We start from the raw sequence: 24,373 nt of genomic DNA, 5'->3' as shown, positions 1-24,373 counted from the left end.
TAGTTTCCCACTTCATGTTCATTTTGCATATCAAATGTGAGTACTAAAACTTCCAAGGTAGCCATCTTCCATGGAGACTTGATTTAGGGACTGAAAATGAAGAAAATATGACCAAGTAAGGAGCCTGGACTAGTACCTCAGAGGGTCCACTTCTCCTCCAGGGCACTGCAGAGGGGCCCTTGAGCAAGGGACCATAACAAACACTAGTGCCTGGGTGCTGTAAAGTAGCTGCCCTCTGCTCCACAAACTAGAGTTGGTTAAATGATTAATTTACTGTGTGTAGTGTGCATGTGTGTGTGACAATGAAATATGATTTGATTCCTCCGTATCCATTGATATGATGTTAACAGAAGACAGCTGTGTGTATGTTGCCTATAAATGAATAGCTGTGATACTTAGGTGTTTTATAATTGGCAGTAATTCTGTGCTCAGTATATCTAAAATGTAGCAACAGAAATCAATATATAGAGAATTCAGTGCAGAAATGTATTCCTGCACAGTGGCAAGAGCTTTGAAACATCATTAAGACATTTCATTTGGGAGTTAAATGCCCATGGTTTATTTGTGACATAATAGCCTTATCAGCAACAAAGCCCAATTACAGACTGTTTCTGAGATTTTAACTGCATCTCACGGTAATTGTCAGTTTTATAAGGATCACACAGGTATTTTATTAGCCTGTAAATTCCTAGGAAGGCTTCTCCTTGTAAAAAGTTTTATTTGGACTTTATTTAACTTAGTTGTGAAAATACCTGATTTGTTTTTTAATGCACTAAAGAAATCACCATAGAGCATCTAACTGAATAAATAAAACATGGACAATTCAGGTCATTTTGAACGATTTGGAGACTTTTTAAAGGGGGATTTCGTGACTTTTACTGGCCAACATCATTAAATTGCAAGCTTGTAGCCTGCAGTTGTACAGTAAATAATCTTGGATCTCTCGCATCCTGTCGTGTCCATGAGGCATGCATGTAGAATGGGGAGGAGGAAGAGGAGGAAGGAGGAGGGGGAGTTTGTCCTGGTTCCCTGCCCTCTGTTGATGTTCCTGCCTCCCTCTCAGATGACCTCATGCGGGGAGGAGGAGCCCGGCGGCCCGTAGCATACCTTGGTGGATCAAGTGGGGACTGAGTTTGTGTGGAGATATACGCAGAAAGACTGGGAAAACTTTGGTTATACTTTCATATCCATGACAATTATCAGGTAAGACCTAAGACAATACTCTCAACTTAACTGTGTCGACGGAGTTACCCTGGAAGTGTTGTTTCAGAAAAGTAGAGATAAGTTTTCCATTCAGGAGTTTTAGTGGCAGTGAGTTGGGAGGAATGTCGGGACATGCCCATTGACCTGCCGTCAAAACCACCGGGAGTGACAGCACTGTGTTTTACTTTCAATTTATTCTCTGTGCTCGATTTACTTTTTGTGTGCCTTACGCCATTTGACGTTAAAGGTAACCGTTACCCACGCTTGCTAGCTCAACATGCTGAGTTGCTACGTTATCTTACATCACACACTTACAGGTAACCTTTGCGTTTGGCTGGTATGAATTGGAGCTAACGGGGCACTGATAACTGATCAAACAAGATGGTGTTTCACTTTCATGTGTATCACTTTTACCTGGATATTGTCCTTATTTTTAACATCTCATGTGTTTAGAACGAGCTATGTTGAGCTCAAACGATGAGTCGAGTAACTGTTGGCAGCATGACTGACAGACAGATGATTATATACATTTAAGTGAAAGTACTTATTATATTATTATAAGTTTACTGTACACTAGGGCTGCATTACCTGTCTATTGATTTTGTTTTATTGTTTAAACTGTAAAATGCCTGTCATCATTTCATAGAGTCAATTGTATGTCTGAACAGCAGTCAAAAATTCCAAAGTTATTCAATAAAAAAACAATAGCCAGGAACATTTAGAACTGATGGATTCTTTTTGTCAGTAATATTTAGCTAAATATCAATATCTGTGGTTCCAGCCCCTCATGTCAGGATTTTGCAAAGTTTTATGATTTTAATGTAATATCTATAATGGGTTTTATACTATTGGACGAATAAAACATAAAACGAATCATTTTTCAGCTCTGATAGACTTTGACTAGGCTATTTAGAAATACATGAACAAACAGTTTGTTATTAAAGAGTAACTTCAAAGTACATTAATACTTTACTTACTTAATTTATTACAATCATTTGTAATGTGCAGAATAGCCTTAATTGCTTGTTACTAGACATCCAATAACTTTTGAATAAGGGTAATACTTATTGTGGAGCAACATCCTGCTCAGTAGGATGCAGATGTTTTATAAAAAGGTTCATTACTTTTCTTATAACCATGTGGTCTTGTTTGATGCTAATTTTAGTCTGTATTTTCTGATTGGATGAAGCGGTTTCCAAACCAGAACCCAGCCCAGATATAGTGGTAGGGTTAAGACTACAGGACTGTAATCTCGTCCGCCCACATAGATTGAGTCATTGAAGTTTGACCACTTGCTGAATATGACTTTTTCTGTTTTCAGCAATCTTTTCAATAGAGGAATCCCCTTGTAGCTCAGCCAGGTGTTTAAAAAGCAAAGCTCTGTTTTCCCCTTCTGGAAAACTGCTTGTAAATGTCAAGAAGTTGCTTTGATCTCTGAGAACACATGAAGTCATCGATTGGATGTTCTCTCTGAACAAGTGATATAAAGCCTAATAACGTCTTGGATTCTATCTGACATAACCTTAGCTATTTCCTGTGTTGAGTGACTTGTCTCAATCTAGCTTCGAGGGTAGTTCCACTGTTCATACAGCATTTACTATCTATTCCAAACTCAACAGGTGAAGCAGGCTTTGCTTCTGACAGTCATGCTGACTGTAACATAGAGATAGTCAGCATTAACTTTCTAACATAATTTCAGGCAATTTTACGCTGATTATAGAACCATTACAGTTGATTTGCATGCCTCAATGCCAAGGCTAGACAGCTACTCCAATTGTCTACCAACTGCAGGGTTGGGAGATGTTTGTACTACAGAGCACTCATCTTATTGAAAGTGCCACAAGAGTCTGCCTCCCGGACTCGACAGGGCCTAGTTCCCATGGTCCCCGGCCAGTTGGCCAGTAACAGATGCTGGCATGAGAGTCGCATTGTTATGGCTGAGGAGGGAAAGTTATTGGAGCCAGTGACCCGACAGACAGCACATTTTTGATGAGAATGATGATTTTCTACTTTTGTACTTCTCTAATTGTCGAAGCACTAGGATCCAGAATTGATTTGGGTTCAGGACCCCTACTGTCAGCATTCTGTTTAACCAAGATTATTTTGGGATGTCAGAATACTTGATAACACAAACCAAACGTGTAAGCGACAACATATGTCCTATTACACTCTTAGGATGCTCTAAAATGACATCTGTGGCATTGTACTGTGTGATTAAAACTGCACATTTTGGAGTAGCCTTTTATTGTGACCAACCAGAGGCACACCAGCGCAATACTCATGCGGTCGAATCAGCATCTCAAAATGCCACACTTGTGGGATTGATGAATTATCTCGGGCAAAGGAGTAGTGCTCACAAACACAGATTTAAACCAATTTGTGACCAATATTTGAGAGAAATAGGCTTTTTGTGTGTAGAGAGTGTGTGTCTTAGATCTTTGATTTCAGCTCATGAGAAATGGGAGCAAAAACAAAAGTGTTGCGTTTATATTTTTGCTCAGTATATGTTGCTGTTCAAACTACCTCCTGTTTGGTTGGTTTGTTTGTGCTGGTATGAAAGCTGTCATTCAAAACGTCTGTAGCTAATCTATTGGGCTTTATGAGAGTGCATATGGTATTTTAGCTTGCATTTCGAAAAAATTCAACAAGAAAAAACAGCTTGAAATGAACCAACCTCCTATGCTATCTACATGTAAGTGATATTCATATTGTGTACAATAAGCGACCATTATTATCATAAGAAGACATTTTCACATGCCAATCATTTAGATGGCTGTAAGGCATGTTGTGAAATATTCATTTAATAGCTGAAGATGCAAAAAGCAGTTACTTCCTGAGAGCCTGGAACTGGAACAAAGCGCAGGTTGTTATGCTTTGGGCAGTGCAACACGATCTCCTGCAATGTGGTAGCTGAAGTGATCATAAAAACCTGGCTTCCTCGCAAAAATATGGTAAGACTCCATTTTCTATTTACTCTTTATTGTTGTTCTAAAACAAGACTCATGCCAATTTCTGCAATGCCTAGATATTCACGGGCAAATAAATCATGTTGCACTCTCTGTGGTAGCATGGAGGATCACACACAGGCCTATAGCCCAAGTGGTATTGTGTAATTGAATTAATTTAGGTGTCCTAAAGGCTTATGACAAGTTCTGTATCAAAGTGGCTTGTATTATCATTTAATTTCCCCTCGGGTCATTTTTCAAAGCATTACATAATGACAGCCTTGCATACTGCCTTTGTGTTTCAGTGATGTGTTGGAAAGTGTCCTAGTATGACACAATCTGGATTACATACCATCTCATAATTTGTCATTGGGTTATACCGTATAATCTAGGTCTGCAAGGTGTACACGTGCTTATCTGCACTCATGCTTGAATGGGTGTATCTAGAGCACGTGTGTTTGGAAGGGTTTCTTAGTAACAGCTGTAAATGATTTACATTTTTGTCAAGCCTATTATGGCGCAGTTCCACTGCAGCGCGGAGCTCGCTTTAAGCGTGCCGTGTCGTGCCGTCCCCTTTTTTGGTTGTGCTTCCACTAGGCCTAGTTCCGGCGCGGCACGGCGCGGGGCCACTTTTTCACCTCTTTTCTGGCCCTAGAAAATTGTGGTTCTATCGGGGCCAACAAACAGGGCTGAGTCGGGCTGAGTATGCTAAACTAGAGAGAGGAGCGCTGGCAAGAGGGCTAGAACTACAACAAGATGGACATATTTGACCGTGATTTAATTGTAATACACGTTTCAAAATGATGCCGAAGTAACAACATACTGATACCGGTTAGTAAAAACCATGAATTAATGCTTTGTCAAGTCTGCAGACAGACGGCAGGCGAAAAACCTTTTAAAATGCGTGTTTTTCTAGATGGAGATTGGCTAAGCTAACGCAGTATATGCTCTGACCGTCCACACTCACAACAACGGCCTATACAGACATAAATAAAGCAGCGACTGTATTCACCATGACACAGGCAGTCTGTGGTGTGTACTTGTTTAACTTTTGTCGAGTTTCTGAACATATATAAGGAGCTGTGAGCTCTGAGTGCTAACAGTTAACGGCTGTGTTGTTTTTCTGGGGTTCTCATTGAAGATGACGTCACGGCTCCGCCTATACTGCGTTACTATAGTAACTACCCCAGTTCCTAAACTGTAATGGAAGCGCAGCATGAAGTGAGTCGGCCCTGTTAAGGCCCAACGCGGCCAAGCCGTACCGAGCCGTACCGAGTGTGGCCGAGGCCGACCGTGTAGTGGAAATGCGCCATTAGAAAGCCTCAGAGAAGGAGGGAAGAAGGGAGAGAGATGCTGAGAGCCTCAGACATACCAAAGTGTGAAATCAGCATACTCACCTGCATAAAGTCCTTGGGAATTAGATGGAGGGGCTCATATTTCATAAGTAGTTTTACAGTAGTATAGTGTTAGAAGTTGTATTTATAAGTCACCATAATGACAAAAAAAATTAACCACTAATACTGGTTACCGATGTGTGAGAAAAATGTCTCCTTATCAACTCTATTCTTCTTTTTTATTTCTTGTTTTACTTTACAACATCACAGTGGGACAGCAAGTGAGTCTCTGAATAGTTTAGGGCTGACATTGAAAGGCAAAAGTGTGCAGTTTGATTGATTTCTGACATTTTGTCACATTCACAAACTTTCCTATATCGGTTGAATTTTTTGTATTTGATACGGACAACGAGATTCAATATAGTTTTAAGAAAGAGCTTGTCACTAGTTGGGTTTAGTAATCTCCGAGATATGTCAATGTGTATCTGTCTTGGCTAATATTTGTCTTTAAAAGTTATTGCACAGGAATGGCTGGGCTTGTCTCATGTGACGACTTTAAGTCAACAGTAACTATTTATGATCAAGGCTAGGTGTCTTCCCCTATTCAGTTATTGCATATAAACTGATAATCCAAAGTTCTTCCATTGCTGTTGAATGACTAACATTTCTTTAGACACTAAATGATATCAGAAGTAGTTCAGTACAGCGAAAGCACTCCATATTGACAAGTGGGTTTGGCAACTTATCTACAAAGTGCTTCTTGGGTTTAATGCCCTTTTAAACAGGCACTTGCTAAAATCCTGGCTTTCTAGTTTCATTTTAAGTCAGTTAATTATATGTGACCCTCTGACCTACAAATCATAGCATGAGGAAAATCTCTCTCGGTGTTTGCAAGAACTTCCTGCAGACTTTAAACACTACTGGTTAATGTTTTACCCATACTCAAACACTGGGCTTCCTGGGAGGCAAATGTGGAATTGTGTGTAAGCAATAATGGTATAGAATGATTTATTTATATGTTTCTCCAGATGTTCATTGACATTCATTAACACGTGATTGCTACTGCAAATCAGTATATAGTAATAATGTTTAATCTTCACTGATAGCAGGATTTAATGGCTGTAACTGATGAGATGATTGTTGCTACTCAGCGTGACGTTAAATATATGGTGCCGGCTGATGATTTTGGGGGTGGGGGATTGTTGGTGTGATGTCAGCAGTGTGTAATTGTTGTGGAAAGGAAGGGCTCAGTGAAGAAAATGGTTTGTAAAGTAGAAGAAGAAGTAAGACCGACTCCACATTTGAACTCATTCATAAAATCATGCTACACTCTGATCAGTCGAGCTGAATTAATGGAGGTTATATGTAGGCCTGTCTTAGACTATGGCTGGCTTAGTTTTGATTGTAATCTGGTTAGGATGTGATACATCTTGTCCTGTTACATTTTCTGGTATAGTCAGTTTCCACGGCCTGGGGTGAAACTGTGAATTTGCAGCATGCCTCGACACTTCTAGAGCAACACTGCTGGGACGCAGTCATTGCTGAGCCAGCATGTAGTCCTGTGTCTGGATTTATTCATCAGTCATATTAGAAAAGATCAAGGACAAGTGGCCTCAGAGGGTGAATCAGTCTTTCCAAAATGACTGTTCTTTTCCCACGGCAGTCTAATGAGTAGATCAGACTTGTTATCCTTCATAATTTCACGCTGAGCCATGTGGCTAGTCCTCCTCAATAAGACACTAGCTGGCTTTGCCCCAAGCTACACATTTCAGCCTGTGTCTGTGATGGGACGATATCATTTCCAGCTATGAAAAGTTAATCACAGGGGTCTTAAAGTCACTATTGTTTTCTTATCATTTCATTTTGAAGAATTCTCTCCAGAAACATATAATATTCCCTCAGAATCAGAAGTTGTGAGAATTAGTGTGTGGCAATTAAACACAGATTATTTGTCTGGACATCTGTTATCTGTCTCATATCACCTTAACATTCAAGGATTTTCTTAAAGGATACAAACAATTGGTTTGGTAATTCTCATAAAGTTAAAGGTGGGGTAGGTAATTTTGGAGAAACCAGCTCGAGTGCGCAAGAATTTGAAAATACACAGCCGGAAAAAATCTGCCACTTCCTTACAGAGCCCCTCCTCCAACACACACGAACGCGCACATGACCAATGAGGGCACGAGATAAGTTTGTGCACAGATGGAAGGCTGACAGGCAGGTAGGCCATCCAGTTATTTTAGACGGGCCGGCTAAAATAATTGGTCGTGCTTTTTACAGTACTACGGCTTCCACAGATGAAATTTGTTATGGATTTTTTTGTCAAAGCACTTAAGATATTCATTGCTATCGGGATGTTAAGAGCATTCCATGGAATATAACAAAAAGTGTATCTCGAGCCGGTTTCTCAAACTTACCTACCCCACCTTTAAGTTTAAGAATTATTGTATTATTTAGACTATTTTATCTGCCTCACGTTGAAAAGTACAAAACTAACAGTAAAGTGTTAGGAAAGTCATGCTTGATCTGTTGGTGGGTTTTAACCGCTGTCATGTCAAATAGTACACGCTGATGTAGCATTATTTTATTAACAAGTTAATCATCCTCTTTACTCTTAAAGGTCAGCTTTTGGCATTTAAGACATTTTCCTTTTTTTTTTTTTTTTCGTCTGAGCATAAGATGAGAACCTGCTTCTTATGGGCTCTGAGGTGGGGGGCTTTGCTGGAAGCACTTCAAACCCGTAGACTAGTTGCATAAAAATGTCTGTTCTTTTGTTATTTCCCTTCCAATCATGTGAGTGTGAAAAGCAGCCCTTGCTTACAATGGCCAACACTGCGACTGTGCTGTCCTTCATACCTACTCCCCACACTTCCTCTTGCAGGGGTTTGTTAGTTAACTTCCCATTGTTTATGGACCACTTGAACCCACCGTCCAGGCTGAGCCGGTTTCCTGCACTCAGTGAAGGGACAACAAAAGAATAGATAAGTATGTCGTTCACAGAAGCATTTTAAAAATATCTGATCACTTTACACAGGTTTGATAAACCAACTTGAGGGTTGCTCAAATAATAAGATGTGGTTGCTATGTGTAAATCTGTAGATTCACGTAGAATGTGTTGATAAGGAGAGCTGGCAGGCTGTTTTAACATGTGACAGATGAACGCCCAGGTTGGAAAATAGCTGTTTGCTGCAGGAGTTGTGAATTTGATCTGAGCTTAAGGGTGTTCTCTCTATGGTGTGCCACAGAGGACAAAGCAGGTTCTTACTCACCACACCAATGTATGTGAAATGCTTCCCTGCCAGAGGCAATGGGGTCAAACAATCCTATTTCCTCTCTATATATAGTCTTCTCGGATGGCTATGGTATGGCTAGATGGCCCCATTAACCACATGTCACACCAGCATTGTGCTGGGGAGGATCTTTTCTTCTTCACAACCTGTATAGATTTAAACTCTATCAAGTCAGGAATGACCTGTTAAAAACATACATGTTGATAACCCCAGGCACCCCTTAACCACTCTGGTTTCCAATTTCTCTTGTGTGAAAGGAAACTGCCTCCTTATTATACAATACAATGGAGTCCTTTCAATTGTTGCCTTGAGCTGTTCCAAGGTAACAGACGGTCCACAAGTGAAGGTCGTAGAGCTGACATCGGCCTGGTTTAAAACGCAAGCTTTGGGGAAGCATCCTTAATCTTACATGTTATTACCCAAAAACATTGATAAGGTCTATGCTGTGTGTTCCTTCAGTTGCTTGGGGCATTTTAAACCTTTTGATGATTAGGTTCTTGGTCCTTTTAAATAAAGTGAGAGACAGTAATATGAGCCATACACGTTGCTGTTGCTCTGCTGCTTCTGTTTGCTCTTGGGGTGTCTTGCACATGACGATATTAAGAGTCTATTTTCTCTTCTTTCAGCCTGTGTGTGTCCACAAAGATATGGGAGCCACTGTAGGACTTTCACTGCTCTGTTTTAATATTGAGAGGCCCCTTCTTAGGGGCCATGCTTTGAGGCTGATATCCAAACACAGCTTAAAAGCGCTGGGATGGACCTGACTTTGAGGGCTCGAGGAATCTTGTTGCCCTTCTTGCTGCATACTTCACAGTCCACGAGTCCTCTCTGAGGAGACTTTCTTACAAAGGTCACAGTTATATCCCCACCTCAGCTTAAACCAAGCTGTGTTTGATGTAGATTGTGGTGCCTTTGCTATTGAAGGATCCACACACATCCACTAAGCCCAAGGCTTTGGCAACATCAACACATATTGTCCTTGCTCCTGTTTCAAATAATGTATTCATGAATTCAGAAGACTCGATGGAGATACTTGGAACAAAATGACTGGTCTCTGCAGGGAGAGAATGCATCAGGTTACAATGGTGTGTTGAAAAGTTCTTGGCGTATACGGATACCCACTCTTATTTCATGTTATAGCTAGAAAGCAAACATCAGCAGCTTACTGAATTATTTGTCTCGTGTTAGCTGCATCAGAGGATCCCTACCTTGAATGTATTTGCTTTAAATCCTGCCCCAATATTGTCTTTGGTAAAAATGTGTTGTATTTGGGTTTATTTGTGGAAAGAGACAGTATTATACTAGTAGTTTCACTGTCTCACTAATACTCCCTAAGTAGGGAGGTTCCCTTCTGGAAAGCGTTTTGTCTTTGCACCTCTACCAGACATTAGGGTCAGTACAAAAATAACATCATCTTGATCCTTGACCATCTGTGGCTATTGCAACTTTGTGTCATGGTTGTCTGTCCAATTGGCAAGACTGTGTCAGTGTCTCGAGGGGAAACATATACACACTGTTATAGTATGAAGCACTGGTTCTATGATGTAGCTCTTGTGAACCAAAAGATTACATTTTCAATATTATAATCACTATGTAATTGTTAAATGAGTATTATTGACAACCCTTTCATAGCACATTCAAAGCTTTTAATTTCAGTAATTTTCAAGGCTTGATTTCTCTACCATTGTCTAATGGAGGCACACCTCAGGATGAATAGTGATATTTGAAGATTGTGGCTGGAGACATGGTGTCTCTCACAGTGGGTACGGCCTGCATGTGTCTGGTGGCTGTGATAGGGAGGAGGAATGGAAGGAATTTGTCATGTTGGCTTTTGGAGGCACTTCTCATTTCCTTTGGGCTAACCTGGGCGGTGTTTATTGTTACTATGGAGATGAGCAGCCAGCTCCCACACAGCACTCAGCAGCTCCACTCATTAGGCTAATGTACTGAACTATGCTATTCCAAACTAAACTGAACTAAACTATTATGTGTGCAGATAGGCACAGTCCTCAGATCTGTTTCTCACGGTATCACACCTGGCGCTTACCTTGCTCTCATGCTTTTTTTCTTCCCTCACAGCCACCTGTACATTCCTGAGCATTATACTTTATCCACTTTCAAGAGTGCTGCTCTGTACTTGATCCTGCCATTTCACCTCCTTCCCATTACATCAGTCTTTTGATCAAAGTAGACTTAAATCATACCAGGCTCAAATAACTATCATTTAGATTATATCGCAAAAAAACAAACAGATAATACATATTGTGTATCCTGTGAGTGCCTCAAGACCCTAGTATAAGTGCATTTCTTATTTCAGATGATCATTTTAGTTGCCTGCACAATTATTTATGTTGGCTCAGTTTAATGTTATTAAGTTGTGACTATGCCATTATGTAGTGCATTGCATTAAACCATGTGAATGGTTACGTATGCTATTTTTATTATCCTGTTCATAATGGAAAGACAGAGAGGGTTGGCAGACTGAAATGTCATCCTTGGAAAGAAGCGGGCTAGAAGAAGTGGTTTTGAAACAAGGAAAGTATTAGTCCTCAGCATTTCTACTGTACTTATTAGTGGGAAACAAACCACAGTCTCTGCCACAAGTTAACAGTAGAAGCACAATGCAGAATAATTGTTACCCAATTGATATTTCCAACTATCTGTCATCAGTATGGGTTGATTTGGTCTGTCATACTACGTGAATCAACGGGACAGTCAATTTAACATCCCCATCATAATTCAAACTTGAAATATCAAGTTCAGATGTTACATGGGGTCATGTTTGAGGATGTTTTCAATTAAAACCAGTTATTCAACAGAAGAAACTAGGGCTTGAAACTCATCTTCAGAGAGAGAATAATAGATTGAATCTGCCAGAATGGATGTGATGGGTGGAATATTGAATCACTGAAAATGTGTTTTCAGTACAGACTGATTGAAGGGCATTTATGTTGATTCATTGAAAATGTAATGGAGCCTAGGAATGGCAAATGGATCAGTTTAACTTTGGGTAGGTTAGAGAGTTTGAAGTGCGTGCTTTGTCTGTGTTTTCTCTGGATATGTAAGAATGAAACACCACAGTAAACATGTGTTGCGTGGAAACATTCATAATCTTGATTTAAAGTTTGGCTGAGTGGATTGAAACCTCATGAAAAGTTTTTTTTTTGGAGCAGTGAAGGCTGAGTTGTAGTGCATTCGCTCATCAGGGATTTGCCCCCCTAACACCATAACAGATTCAGAGGAGGCTGTGCTTCACAATGTTTTATCTGAAACCATCAAAGATGAGAAAGGGTGGATCGATAGCCTCCTGCCAGCAGCAGTAAAATGACTTTGATATTTAAAGCCTGGCTTCTGGGGTTAAGAACTCAGCGCGAGGACTGTGTGTTTTGTTTGCAGAAGTTATTCCCTTATTTGGTTTAAACCATTCTTTTCATTGGAGGGTTTGCTCTGCTGCTATTAATACAGTAGGGTAGCAACCTATAATGTGTTTAGAGGGTTAGAAACCAAAAGTCCCACACATTTAACTGTTTAACTGCTGCTGTGTTTAGTTAAGTATATTTTACCAATGCACTGCTACGTAAGACTATAAATAATTCCAAAGTAAACAAGCAGATCCAGGCTGGAGCTTGAGTTCATGTTATACCGTTTACCTCAAGGGATTCAAAATGCTCACCAGCTTGGGAACAAGCATGGAAAGCAGGACAAACACCCAAGTTCAGTCACATAGCATCAATTACATGTGGAATTCAGGGCATTCGACAGTGTTTTTCCTCCATAGCAAGATAGCAGAATGTGTCCTTTTCTGTTTAAATATTAGAGCATTCTTTCCATGCACCCTTCTGCTGATGACCTGCAGGATTGGGAGTGCTGTGGGAAAACTCCCAGCCGGGTGCCAGCTAAGCACTGTACAATGCGGATGTGCACTGTTTTTACATTGCCATGTTTGGTTTTTGAGGACACATTTGTATCGCTTGTTTTTTGGGGGGGGTAAAAAGATACTTGCAAATGTCAGTGTTTAAATGGTTTGATTATTGGCAGGTGAATTGAGGAAATGGCCTCTGTTTTTCCAATCAATATGAAAAATGAACGTGTTCGTATTGCTGGATAATGTCTAATGTCTGAACAGTTTCTTCCCCTCCGCTACCGGCCTCTTAAACAAGGCCCGGCCCCCCCCCCACTGACACTTTACCTCAGCCACTACATAGTCTCTATATGCATTACATTAATGCACACACTGTTGAAATACTGCTTACTGCACATATTCTTATTTCATAGTTTATATTCTATAATTCATTCTATAATTGCAATCTGTTTCGCTGTAAATTACTGCTCTATTTTATTGCTATTTAACCATATTTTATTACAGTGTCCTTAAAGATTTTTTGTTTTATATTAGATTTTTTGTTTTATATGGAGATTCTTTGTTTTATATTTTATGTATGCACCACGACATAAAGTCAAATTCCTCGTATGTGTGAACCTACCTGGCAATAAACCCGTTTCTGATTCTGATTCTGATAGTTTTGACTATGAATACATTTCTGTTGTCTTGTTGTGTCTGACTTGTTTTCTTTTCTCCTAGGGGCCCTTCAGAGAGGCTTCTGGGAATCTTGCCATGTTCAAGGCAGTGCTGAAGAAGAACAGAGATGGAGGCAAGGGGAGCAAGAAGGACTCAGGTATGTGGAGGATTATAAAGAAAAACAGCAAGCTCATTTACAGGGAACAAATAACCCCAAAGGCTTGGATGCAAATCTGATCCTTTCATTTCAGTGATTACAAATTCCTCTTTGAATATTGAAACTTTATATCGTGTCTTTCATGGAAACCTTAGTAAAGATTCAGAATGTGAAGGCTGAAGTGAGTGAGTTGAAGCTTAAGTAAACCAAAGAGAAACTTTAGATGAAAGCATAAAAGTCCTGCTAAATCTTAAGTGTGCTCTTGGCAAACATATCCAAAATGTATGTTCTAGCAATTACCTGAATATTCTGTGAAGGAGCAATCAGTTAGCCTTACCCCTTCTTTTTTGATGTCACTGCGTCTATGTGTCACCCAATTTTCAAAGAACCATTGTCACATCTCTAACTCTTACTTCAGAGCAGGATCCCTTCCATCTTTATTTAACTTTGACTGTAGACACAACCTCACCATTGTGTCACAACAGATGTTACCGTTTCCTTGGGAAATCTTTAGTATTTTCCAACATGACTAAACATGAATCACTTAACAATACATTGTTGACTTTTTTCTTGTTCACACAACAGCCCCCTCCAATGATCTCTAGCATATGACTGCTTATACTGCAACTACCAGCCTAGACTTGATTTACTACCCAAGGACCGGTTTTAACAGGTAGTCTGGTTCAAACAGTCACTGCATACAGTAGGTCTTATAGTTCTCTTCTTTCTGCCTTTGCCTGACATTATTCTTTCACTCAACAGTCAGACAGCTACAATGAAAGGGTAAAGATCACCTCCTGTCACCTGCTCTACATCAGAGTACAGAGGGAGAATTGAGTATTGTTAGCTTGTATTTTTATTGTTTTATATCAAGCTGTTGCAACCTGTACCACTTGTATGAATCACTCTGATAACATAGCTTCTGTTACCCAGACACCCACACATAATGCACTTAAACACAGGATGTGTTCTGTACGTGAAGGCTGGGAGCAGCAGAGTTTTATGGCGGGATACAGCTCCTTTATCCCAGCTTGGCTCTCCCAGTTGGACCCCATCCATCAAGCAGCTTCGTCCTCCTTTCTCATGCTGGGACAATCAAATGGGACCACTCCTCTCTGTTGTTTAGGGCTCTTAAGACAGATGAGAGGTCACAGAGATACAACAGCTAGCAGTGGTCGCTTTGCCACACTGTTGTTCCTGCATGTGGCTCAAATCTTTAATGCTTTTTTATTTCTGGCTAAATGTTTTTTGATGGTCAGACTCCAACAAATATGTGTGATTTCTTTTGAAACTGTTGGTCTGCGTCATATCTTATTAAATTCGATAACAGCTAGTTCATATATATTTGTCAGTAGCCAAAATAATTCACATTCATTACAAATAGTTAGTTATAAAGGAGCAATAAAAGCGTTAAATTGCATACCATGTGTTAATTGTCTGTTGTCCTTGAAGAGGAGAACTTGTTTGTATTTAAGGTCCTTCCGGGGATCTGAAATGAGATTTGTTATACAGAAGCCCTTATGGGGAAGGCTGTGTTAATCAAATTGGGAACACTGCAGAATAGTTAATGGTCTCTGAGACAAGATGGTTCCATATTGGACATCAAATATTCACTGCACCCTTGCGAGGCTTGAATAAAGATTTCATTTTGATCCCAACTGTTGTGGGGATAAAAGTTATTTTAAAATTAAGTGTCTGGTGCTTTGGAGTTTTGTACTCTTATATCTTACTTGTGCTTTATTATACACAGTTCTATCATTCTGCCATTTTTTATTTAGATTATTTGTTTGATACATCATCTGTAATATGTTTTGAGATTTAGTCAGCTTTGGGTTAATGTCTCACTCTTTTATACTTGATAGATCAAATGAGTATTTTATACGTTTTAGAATGAGTATTTACTTATGAGCTTGATGCTCACTTTGTAAGACTAATTATTGCAGATGAAGGAAACATATCTTCTTTACAAAGGCCCTTGTAAAATCTGCTTAGCAACATGCAGTATCATGGAAATCAGTGGGAGGAAAGACCTTGATAATGGTATAATAGCAAGATAGCTCAGCATATGTTGCTCATGCCATGGTGGCTATGGACTGGAGGCAACTTTAAAGCAGTCAAGGAAACTTGGCCCCTAAGCCAGATACCACTACAGTCATTAGCTCTCCTTTGGGATCTCCCCATTGCCAAGACCACAAAAACACACAGTTTGCTAATTTAGTCTCTCCATCATTTGCTTCTCCTAGATCTTTCCTCCCCCTCGCTTGAGTCTTCCAGACCTCGGGAATCTGTTTGGAATCGGCCTTTTTAATCCCTTTTAAGTACTTTTTCTTTATGGTCTGCCACTCCGGAAGTGGGATGCCATGTTGCTGTGGCCTGTTGCCTTTGATGTTAACGTTTTCTGAGAGAGGTTACGTTGCAAGTAGGCCTCACTTGAGTTAATAGAGTTGGGACCTGAAGGCACAAGAAGATGATTATATTGTAAAGAACCTAACAGAGTTTTAATTGGTGTTCTCTTTAAAGATGCAGGCCCCTCAGATTTGATTACATAGTTTCCCCTATGACTTCTTATTAATTCACAGCAGTGTCTAGTTGCACTTCATTACAAACCAAATTGCTTGTTCAAAGTTGGTAGAATTGTATTAGGACAGTTTGTTGTCAAGTTTGTTTGAATATATTTGATCCTGTTTTCCTCAATGCAAATGCATCTAGGGTCTACACAGATATACCATAGATAGAGTATGTCACAGGCCATTTTGGTTCTTAGTACTATCCTATAGAAGTGAAAGGAAATGATTAAGGCAAACAAATAAAATACAAGCCAATCAGTCGCTTCATCTCGGCTGTTTTTTGTGTTGCGGTTCTATGAGTTCAAATTTAAGTGAAGCAAAACTTTTCAAGGGAAGATATTATGTTAACTTGAACATGCGTAAGTGTTCAAAAACACATTATTTTTCACATACATACTTTCTGTCTGAATATACCTGTATACACAGTCTGAAAAGTCCTGCTTTAGCGCCTGTCTCCCTATCTGCTTTGACTCAGGAGAAGTATTGCTAAGGTATTTCATAAGCCATCAGTGGAAATACTTCCTGTAGATGGAGGGCCAATGAATTCTAACAAGTCTTCATATGACATGGGAATGGGAGCAAATTGTGGATGATTTGTTGAATCCCATGTTTAAATGACATAGGCTACTCACAAAAATTGACCGTCATCTCATTTCACAGTTTGAAGTCATATGAAGACATTCACGATATTTCACCTTTCAGTAATGACAGAAACGTTCCTTTTTTAAGTATACTCCTTCTTACTATCACTTCTGCCCTGGCAGTCTTATCAGTCAGTATCGGTTAATGATGTGATCCCTTTTACTCAGATGTAATTGTTCTCTTGGTGACACTGTGTGTTGGGTAATGCCTCTGAAGGCCCCCCCCAGCTTGGGCTTAACACTCGATGAGCTCGGCCGTTTGGGGCAGCTGGCAGACAGTCGTCTGTTGTGGGTGACGCAGTGTTAATCACCATAGCCTGCATTGCAGCACTCATTGAGGCCGATAAGTGTCAGCTGTTTATTCCTCAGACCCCCAACATACACGAGCCATGTACACACAAACAGTTAGCAACCACCAGTTGTCAGGGCTTTTCATACTTTGTTTGGCGGGAAGAGACTCATGCACCTGGCGTTCCATGATTCAGCAGTCCTGTTGTTGACCTGGCTGCCAGCACAGAAAAAGGCTGTCACCTCAAATTGGTGACATCTACTGTCATAATAATCGCCTGCATGGCATGATTTGTCAAGAGTCAAAAACAAGTTAAACCATTAAAACCTGAGAGAAGAGAAAAGTATTGCTGCAATCTTGTGCCAACAGACCTTTATACGAATAATTCCATCTGCACCAAAGTCCCCTTTTTTTATTCAAGGTTGTTTCTGTAGTCTTTCAAACGCAGCCCTGCTTACAGCTGAAGAGTGAGCGTTTCATCATGTTTTGTAATCATCAAGGTCTGCCACAGCAGGGGGGGGGGGAGGGTTCACATCTAATGAGAGGCAACTGAGACAAGAACGTGTTAGTGATTTGAGAACTTTTAAGTCAATTTGAAGAGGCAATTTCTGATTGGGGAAAAAAACTAATTTCGATTTCAGCGAGATAAAGTAAAAGATAAAAGGAATGTTCATCATGTAGAGGACTCGTACACAAACAAACGGTATATGTGTCTTTGATGTGATGTGATGTGTGTGTGTGGTGTGTGTGAGACCATTAAGCACTACACTCTGTTGCCTCAGCTGTGCTGGTGACTGGTACATGCTGTCTCTGCAGTTTCTGTGAGTTTCCTGGGTGTTTGACATGAAAAAGTGATTTGTTGCCAAGGGTCACACAGCAAATTGGTTACAAAGCAGGATTTTGTCTTGTTTGTAGAAATTCATGAGTTTTTTTAACTTTCTAGCACAACAGTGATGGTTGAGATCGTAGGTTACATCTTCCAGTGATGGACTCAAAAGCCTTGCAATAAATACTTAATGTTTTGAAGCTCATGATTTCTACAATATGTCTTCTGTTTTCAATATTGTATATTCCCTCTCTGTGGTGATACAGTTAAATATTGCAGCGGACATTGCAGAGATTATTTCCCTGTTGTCTATATCAGTTCTCTCTCAGCTGCCCTCAGGGGTTTAACATGTGGAATCTTTACTGTTATGGAAAGACTTCCCTCAAAAAACGAATACCACAGGTGGTTCACGATTTATTTGTGCAAACAAAAAAATAGCTTTTAATGGACAGTTGTTTGTCAAATTGGTACTGGGCAAATATAAAACTGCAATCAAGTTTAAAACGTTTTTGTAGTCTTTTTTTCACAAGTCTTTGTTGCTGAGGGATAAACTAATTGTTTTGTGAAGTCTATTAGAACTAAATAATGTAATCTTTGTTCATATGTGACTCAGAATATCCTAAAGGCTGTTCTTTAAAGTGGACCTATCATGCTATATTTAAATGATATATTGTAGGGCCATACCTATATAAGGTATATTTATACGTTTCTGTTTTCAAAATACCAAACAGATCATGCATTTTAGCCATGCCTCATTTCGCTCTATGTGCTGTTTGCTGTCTACGGGTCTGATTCTGCTGACCACGCCCCCCTGCAGGAGAGGTGAGCCGTGCTCTGATCAGCTGCTGGGCTGTCAGAAGAGGGGGAGAAAAAGAGATCTCTGTCCTCCGTGTTTTATTATATAGAGTCGTTATTCATTTGTTTTAAAGCTCAATAAATAACAAAGAAGACCTTTGACCGGCACTTTTCTAATTTTGTCCGGAAGATTTCAACTTTAACGGACATCTTGACCGGCGAAAGTAACTGAAACTGAAACTCTGCCGCACGGTCCCCTCGTTCCTTGGAAGAGGCGGAGAGGTGGGTGTTTGTCATCTGCTGGTGGACTAACCGGAGAGAATTACAGTGCTTGCCTCGATGGGGAGGGATTGCATTGAATTAAAGCAGCGGGAGCAAACGCTTGCCTCGGGGAGGGAGAAAAAAAGCCACAGCGGAGAATAAACAGAAGGGTAACCATGGTAACTATGGGCGGGAAGTCTTCTTCGCTGCTTTTGTGGCAGACTACAGCGCCACTTACAGGCCTGGCATATGTACTACAGCGTCTCCAGCGCTTTCGAGCGGCAATGGCCGGCCGTGGCCCAACCCCACATTCCCCTGATAGGTGGAGAGTTGGCCCAATAGCCGTAGCGCCACTTCTGTGACGACATAGAAGTGTTCAAATCTGGATCAGTCTGTATCAGATCCGTTGCAGCCCCTTTTTTAGAGATTTGGGTAGGGAGGAAAATAGAGAGGGTTGTGTTTTCTGACACTTGGTGAGTTCCCTGGAACACCGGGGACACATATTCATGTATAAAAGACGTACAAAAGTGCATTTTGCATGATAGGTCCCCTTTTAAGGATATTAGTTCCATTACTTAAATACAAAAACCCTCAACCGGTTCGCTCTACCCTACAATTATCTCTCACCCTTCGGTCTCTCTGAAATGTGTGCCAACCATGATTACTTTTTTCTGAAGCTTAGATATGTGCTTCATATTACTAATACTCTAGTCTGAGGTGCTCTGTTCCATCATCCTGGGTGAGAAGCACTAAATCAGGAGCAGGATCAGACTGAACCCTCTACCTGACACGGTGGCCGACCTTCCCCTCAGACATTAACAAACACCAGTCGGTGCAGGGTCTGCCCACAGGTCTCAGTGTCAGACTGCCTGTGTTCGCCTGGTTCTTCTCCGAGAACAGCTGGGTGGCAGCCTCCTCTTTGGCCATATCTACCGCAGCCATTTTGAGACACGCTCCCTCCTTGTCCTGTGGCTTTTGGGGAACTTAAGAAAACTCCCTCACTGTGTTCTTCCGAACGGATGGAAGTTTAAAAATGTTCTATTATTAAGAAAACTGTGCTCCAGGTACATCAGGAATGCATGGCGAGGTAGTGGTGTCGTTTCTGGATGAAGCTTGCGCCAATGTACCGAACAATCTTGATTTTGAAGTACCAAGAGAGAGATTTATTTTGACTGAGAAGCACCGATTGATCTTGTTCATACATGTGGAGTCCCAAAAATAAAAGTTATAGGTGCTGAAGCAGGACAGACAGACAACACGATGTTCACAGCCAGCCACAGGATGTCTAGACCTCAGATTATATTCAGTATGTGTGACCTGTTCAGGGGAGGAAGACAGACTCCACATTATGCCACACACACACACACACACACACACACACACACACACACACACACACACACACACACACACACACACACACACACACACACACACACACACACACACACACAGAGGAGGTAGGCAGAGAGGCAAGCAACCTCCACATACATTATTAACATCCTTTGATTAACCATAATAACTAGCTCCCTGACCAAAACATCTGACTCCTTTGTCATCAGCTCATGGTTTTTCTTTTTGGAAAACTCATGCAGCCATAACGCTTGGGTTGGCTTTTAGTTTTCCTCTTTAATTCTAAGTATTCTATCTTTAAATCACTCAAAAATACCTCTTGGCTTAAAGGTAAGTTACCATTTTATGCCCTTCTCGTGACTTTAATTATAAGAAAAAACATTGCGGATAATTGTGAAATAGCTTTTTTTTGCCACTGTTTGCTATTTTTGCGCCCAGTCATGTTTGTCTAGATTTCCATGTCCAGACAGTTACGGTAGGATTCAAGATGGTGGAGAAAAGAATGCACCTGATCTACAAAGGAGACCATTGAGAGCACAGACCTAACCCGGCTATCAAAGCACTGCACAGCCAGCAGGCAACGATTAGCAGGGCGTAGCTCCAACCACATCTTTCACATACACACTCAGACATGCACACAAACACACACACACACATACACGCCCACAAACCTCAGGTGTATCCACATTAGACACTCCCTGTCTTTCCTTCAGAAAAGCTAAATAAGGGCTCTTGGAGAAAGCAGTGAAGCTGGTCGGCCAGTCTCACCTTGTTCTGTTTGCAGAGACTTTTACAGCAAACATTAAGCTCTGGCTACATTTCACTCTCACCTCACGTGACTTCAGACTTCTTAGAAGAAACGCTTTGAAGCTCAACATTTTTTGATCACATTCCATGCATCAAAATGTACCTTTGGTTGCCAAACACTCCTAACAGGCATTAATGCTGCCTTATTGTATTGCACTGATTTATATTGGGATTACGGTGCCTTTTTTGATTAACATGGTAACAAGAACAGTTGTGTGCCATCACATTGATTAAGAGTTTTTTGAAGAGACCAAGGTGGTGTACATATTTATTGACTTTCATGACGTCTCCATTATAAATCATCTTCAAAGCTCTTATGGGTTGACTGCTCCTCAAACAGGTTGAAATAAATGTTGGTAGACCTAACTCCAGACCTACTGGAATCACTTGAATTTCGTTTTTATTGTTTTCTATTAATTATTATGTGCTATTTTATCCAGGGAAAATATTATTGTGTTGCTCTAACTGCCTATATCAATAATAACATTTCTTAAAAAGTTCCACATTACCTATATAGTTGGAAGTGTTGGTAAATGTAGTTATTTTTAATCGAAGGGTTTTCATTTCAACTTGAATTCCATCCCATTGTCCTTTTTTTCTGTGATTTTTAACCTAAAACACATGTTGAAGGACAGCTTAATGAAATAGCTAACGGTCAAATCTGGCCACTGCTCTTCTTGCTCAGCTGGTTCTGACTGAGAGGAATTTTGAGAAATACTTTTCCTGGTTCCCCAGACACCTACTGTCTGCTGTAGCAGCCGGTGACCACTCTCCATTACCCTAATTTGGCTCTCACCAACTCAGCATCGGCGGTGCCTGTGACCTTGGAAGTGTGTGCACAGCAACGGACAAGGAGCCAAACAAATACATGAGGACTCGACGGAAGCATGGGGTGATTTCATCAACGGCACATCAACACAGCAGTCATAGCCCCCCTCCCCCCCCCCACTCATCCCAACCCCCTTCCATGTGCAAATCGTTTTTTTTGCCTCTTCAAAGAGTAGGGAACACAGTTTATCAGTTAACATGCCTGGGTGTTTTAAGATTGTCTTTGAAGGGCCGATAGTGGCTGTCATGGCGGTTCATTGGCTGGAGAGGTCAGCAGGCCACTTGTTTTTCTAATTACAGCGTGACCTGCCCGGACAGACACATTCCCCCTGTCTGATTTTCCGTTTTGCTTTCATACCTTTTAACATCCGTTGTCTGTTATCTAAAGGAGCACCTAAAGTGTCCAATTGATGTATAAGGTTACGCTGTCTGTCACCCATAAGATGTTCTTTTCTGTAGATGACTTTATAATAATAATAATAATAATAATAATAATAATAAAGCTTTATTTATATAGCACTTTTCATACAACACATGCCACTTTACAAAATGACACATCACAAGTTAAAAAAACAAAACAAGAAATTCCCCTCAGATTATTTGTTAAGAACTTTAAAAGGTACATGCAGCAAAATATAACATTTCATCAGGTTAATAGACACAAGGAGGTCAAATGTATGATAATACAAATAAAATAAAATAATGGTTTCTCTCTAACAGATAAGACAACTGAGTCGATGCAACAATATAAAATATAAAACCCCATAAAACAAAATGAACATATAGGTACAACAGAAAGAAAAAGAAAAAGATTAAGACCTATAAAATAAATAAAACAATATAAAGGTAGGTAAATAATAAAAAGATGTGTCTTTAGCTGGTGTTTAAAAATGTTGGCCTCTTTGATATATTTCCATGATTTCTTCACTCTGGGTTGTGTTTGTATTCTCTATGGCCATCTCTCCATGCTATCACAGACTCTGACTCTCAGTAAAGTCTGTGTTGGTGCGTGTGGAGACCTCTGTTCAGTCTTGGGCTTCTGGGGCCTCGTTCTCTCTCCTCCGTCCTTATACTCTGCACTTCTCTGTTCTGCATTTCTGAACACAGAGACTCTATTTTTTTGTATCGTGGCTGCAGATGAATGTCTTGCCATCCTTAGCTCAGGAGGGTTCGAGACAGGCCGAACTAATGACCTCAGTTCCTTTTGTGCCCAGCCTCAAAGGAACAGAGGACCGTCCACATTGCTTAGCGAAGCGGTTTGTTCCCTCTTCAAATCTAGATCTCTATTATGTTAATGGTGGCGTTTCAAGATCATTCTTTATTTGAACACTATTGGTTAAGCTCACTTACAAAAGTAATCGGAGCAGGACACACATTTGGGTGCATTCTGCTGGAGTTGCATAAGAAGCGTGTTTGGTGTCAGAGGGGGTAATTAGCTTTATCTTACATTAATGGTCATTCACTGGGTTAAAAAGGAGTTCTGAGCAACCCTCAAATTGCATGAAATGAGGCGAATGTGATTGATGCTGAACCTCGCATGGATTCACCTTCTACGAAGATTTTCAAAGATGGTACAAAGCTGCAAGATGTTCCCTGGTACTTGTTTGCTTATGGGATTAGGCTCTTTGGAAGGATTGGACATCCTTTGTGTCACCTCCTTGTCCATTTAACGTTACTGAACGGGCCGTTGTCCAGGGGTTAGTGGTGTTCTCATGACCTCACCTGGCCCCAGCAGAAGCTCTGCCTAATGATCTGTGCTAATGGCAATCCAAATCTGTTGTTAAACCACATCTCCATGGAAACATAGGGTCCGAGAACAAACGGCACTTGAGCCTGGAAATGAATAATGTCGCAGAGCTGGTTTATCCTTATTAATAATAGATAGGAGTAAGCTGCAATCGCCTATGTTAAGAGAAATCAGAGAATGTGGGACAGCTGGAAATCACTTCCTATCTGGCTGCTTTGTGACTCCTTCACTTTGAAGCCCAGTGGCCCCAGAGCTGTGTCCGCAGTGTTACAATGATTGATCATAGTATGGACAAGTGTGCATCATCATCCATCATCCATCATCCATCTGTCGCTTGGTTAGACTGTACCAGCTGTTTGTAGAGGACATTGATGTCATTTAAGCCCATGTGAAACCCATGTGAAACCCATGTGAGACATTTGATGCTTTCACTGTAGAATCATCAATTCACATGACACTTAAAGGTGGGGTAGGTAAGTTTGAGAAACCGGCTCGAGATACACTTTTTGTTATATTCCATGGAATGCTCTTAACATCCCGATAGCAATGAATATCTTAAGTGCTTTGACAAAGAATCCATACAAAAATGTCATCTGTGGAAGCCGTAGTACTGTAAAAAGCACGACCAATCATTTTAGCGGGCCCGGCTAAAATAACTGGATGGCCTACCTGCCTGTCAGCCTTCCATCGGGGCACAAACTTATCTCGTGCCCTCATTGGTCATGTGCGCGTTCGTGTGTGTTGGAGGAGGGGCTCTATAAGGAAGTGGCAGATTTTCTCCGGCTGTGTATTTTCAAATTCTAGCGATCTC

The 24,373-nt window shown here is 40.6% G+C and overlaps 1 protein-coding gene across 1 annotated transcript in view; it reads left to right on the top strand.

The window, feature by feature from the left end:
* The first annotated feature begins 1,076 nt into the window (after positions 1–1,076).
* Positions 1,077–24,373, top strand: part of tanc1b (tetratricopeptide repeat, ankyrin repeat and coiled-coil containing 1b) — a 95,188-nt gene continuing 71,891 nt past the window's right edge. The window contains 2 exon segments of the mRNA XM_034134454.1: positions 1,077–1,203; positions 13,355–13,448. Coding sequence (XP_033990345.1) covers positions 13,388–13,448 — 61 coding nt within the window. The 5' untranslated portion in view covers positions 1,077–1,203; positions 13,355–13,387.

Source organism: Trematomus bernacchii, unplaced genomic scaffold (assembly GCF_902827165.1).
Source record: "Trematomus bernacchii unplaced genomic scaffold, fTreBer1.1, whole genome shotgun sequence".
Lineage (NCBI taxonomy): Eukaryota > Metazoa > Chordata > Actinopteri > Perciformes > Nototheniidae > Trematomus > Trematomus bernacchii.
This window is presented reverse-complemented; position numbering and strand designations above follow the sequence as displayed.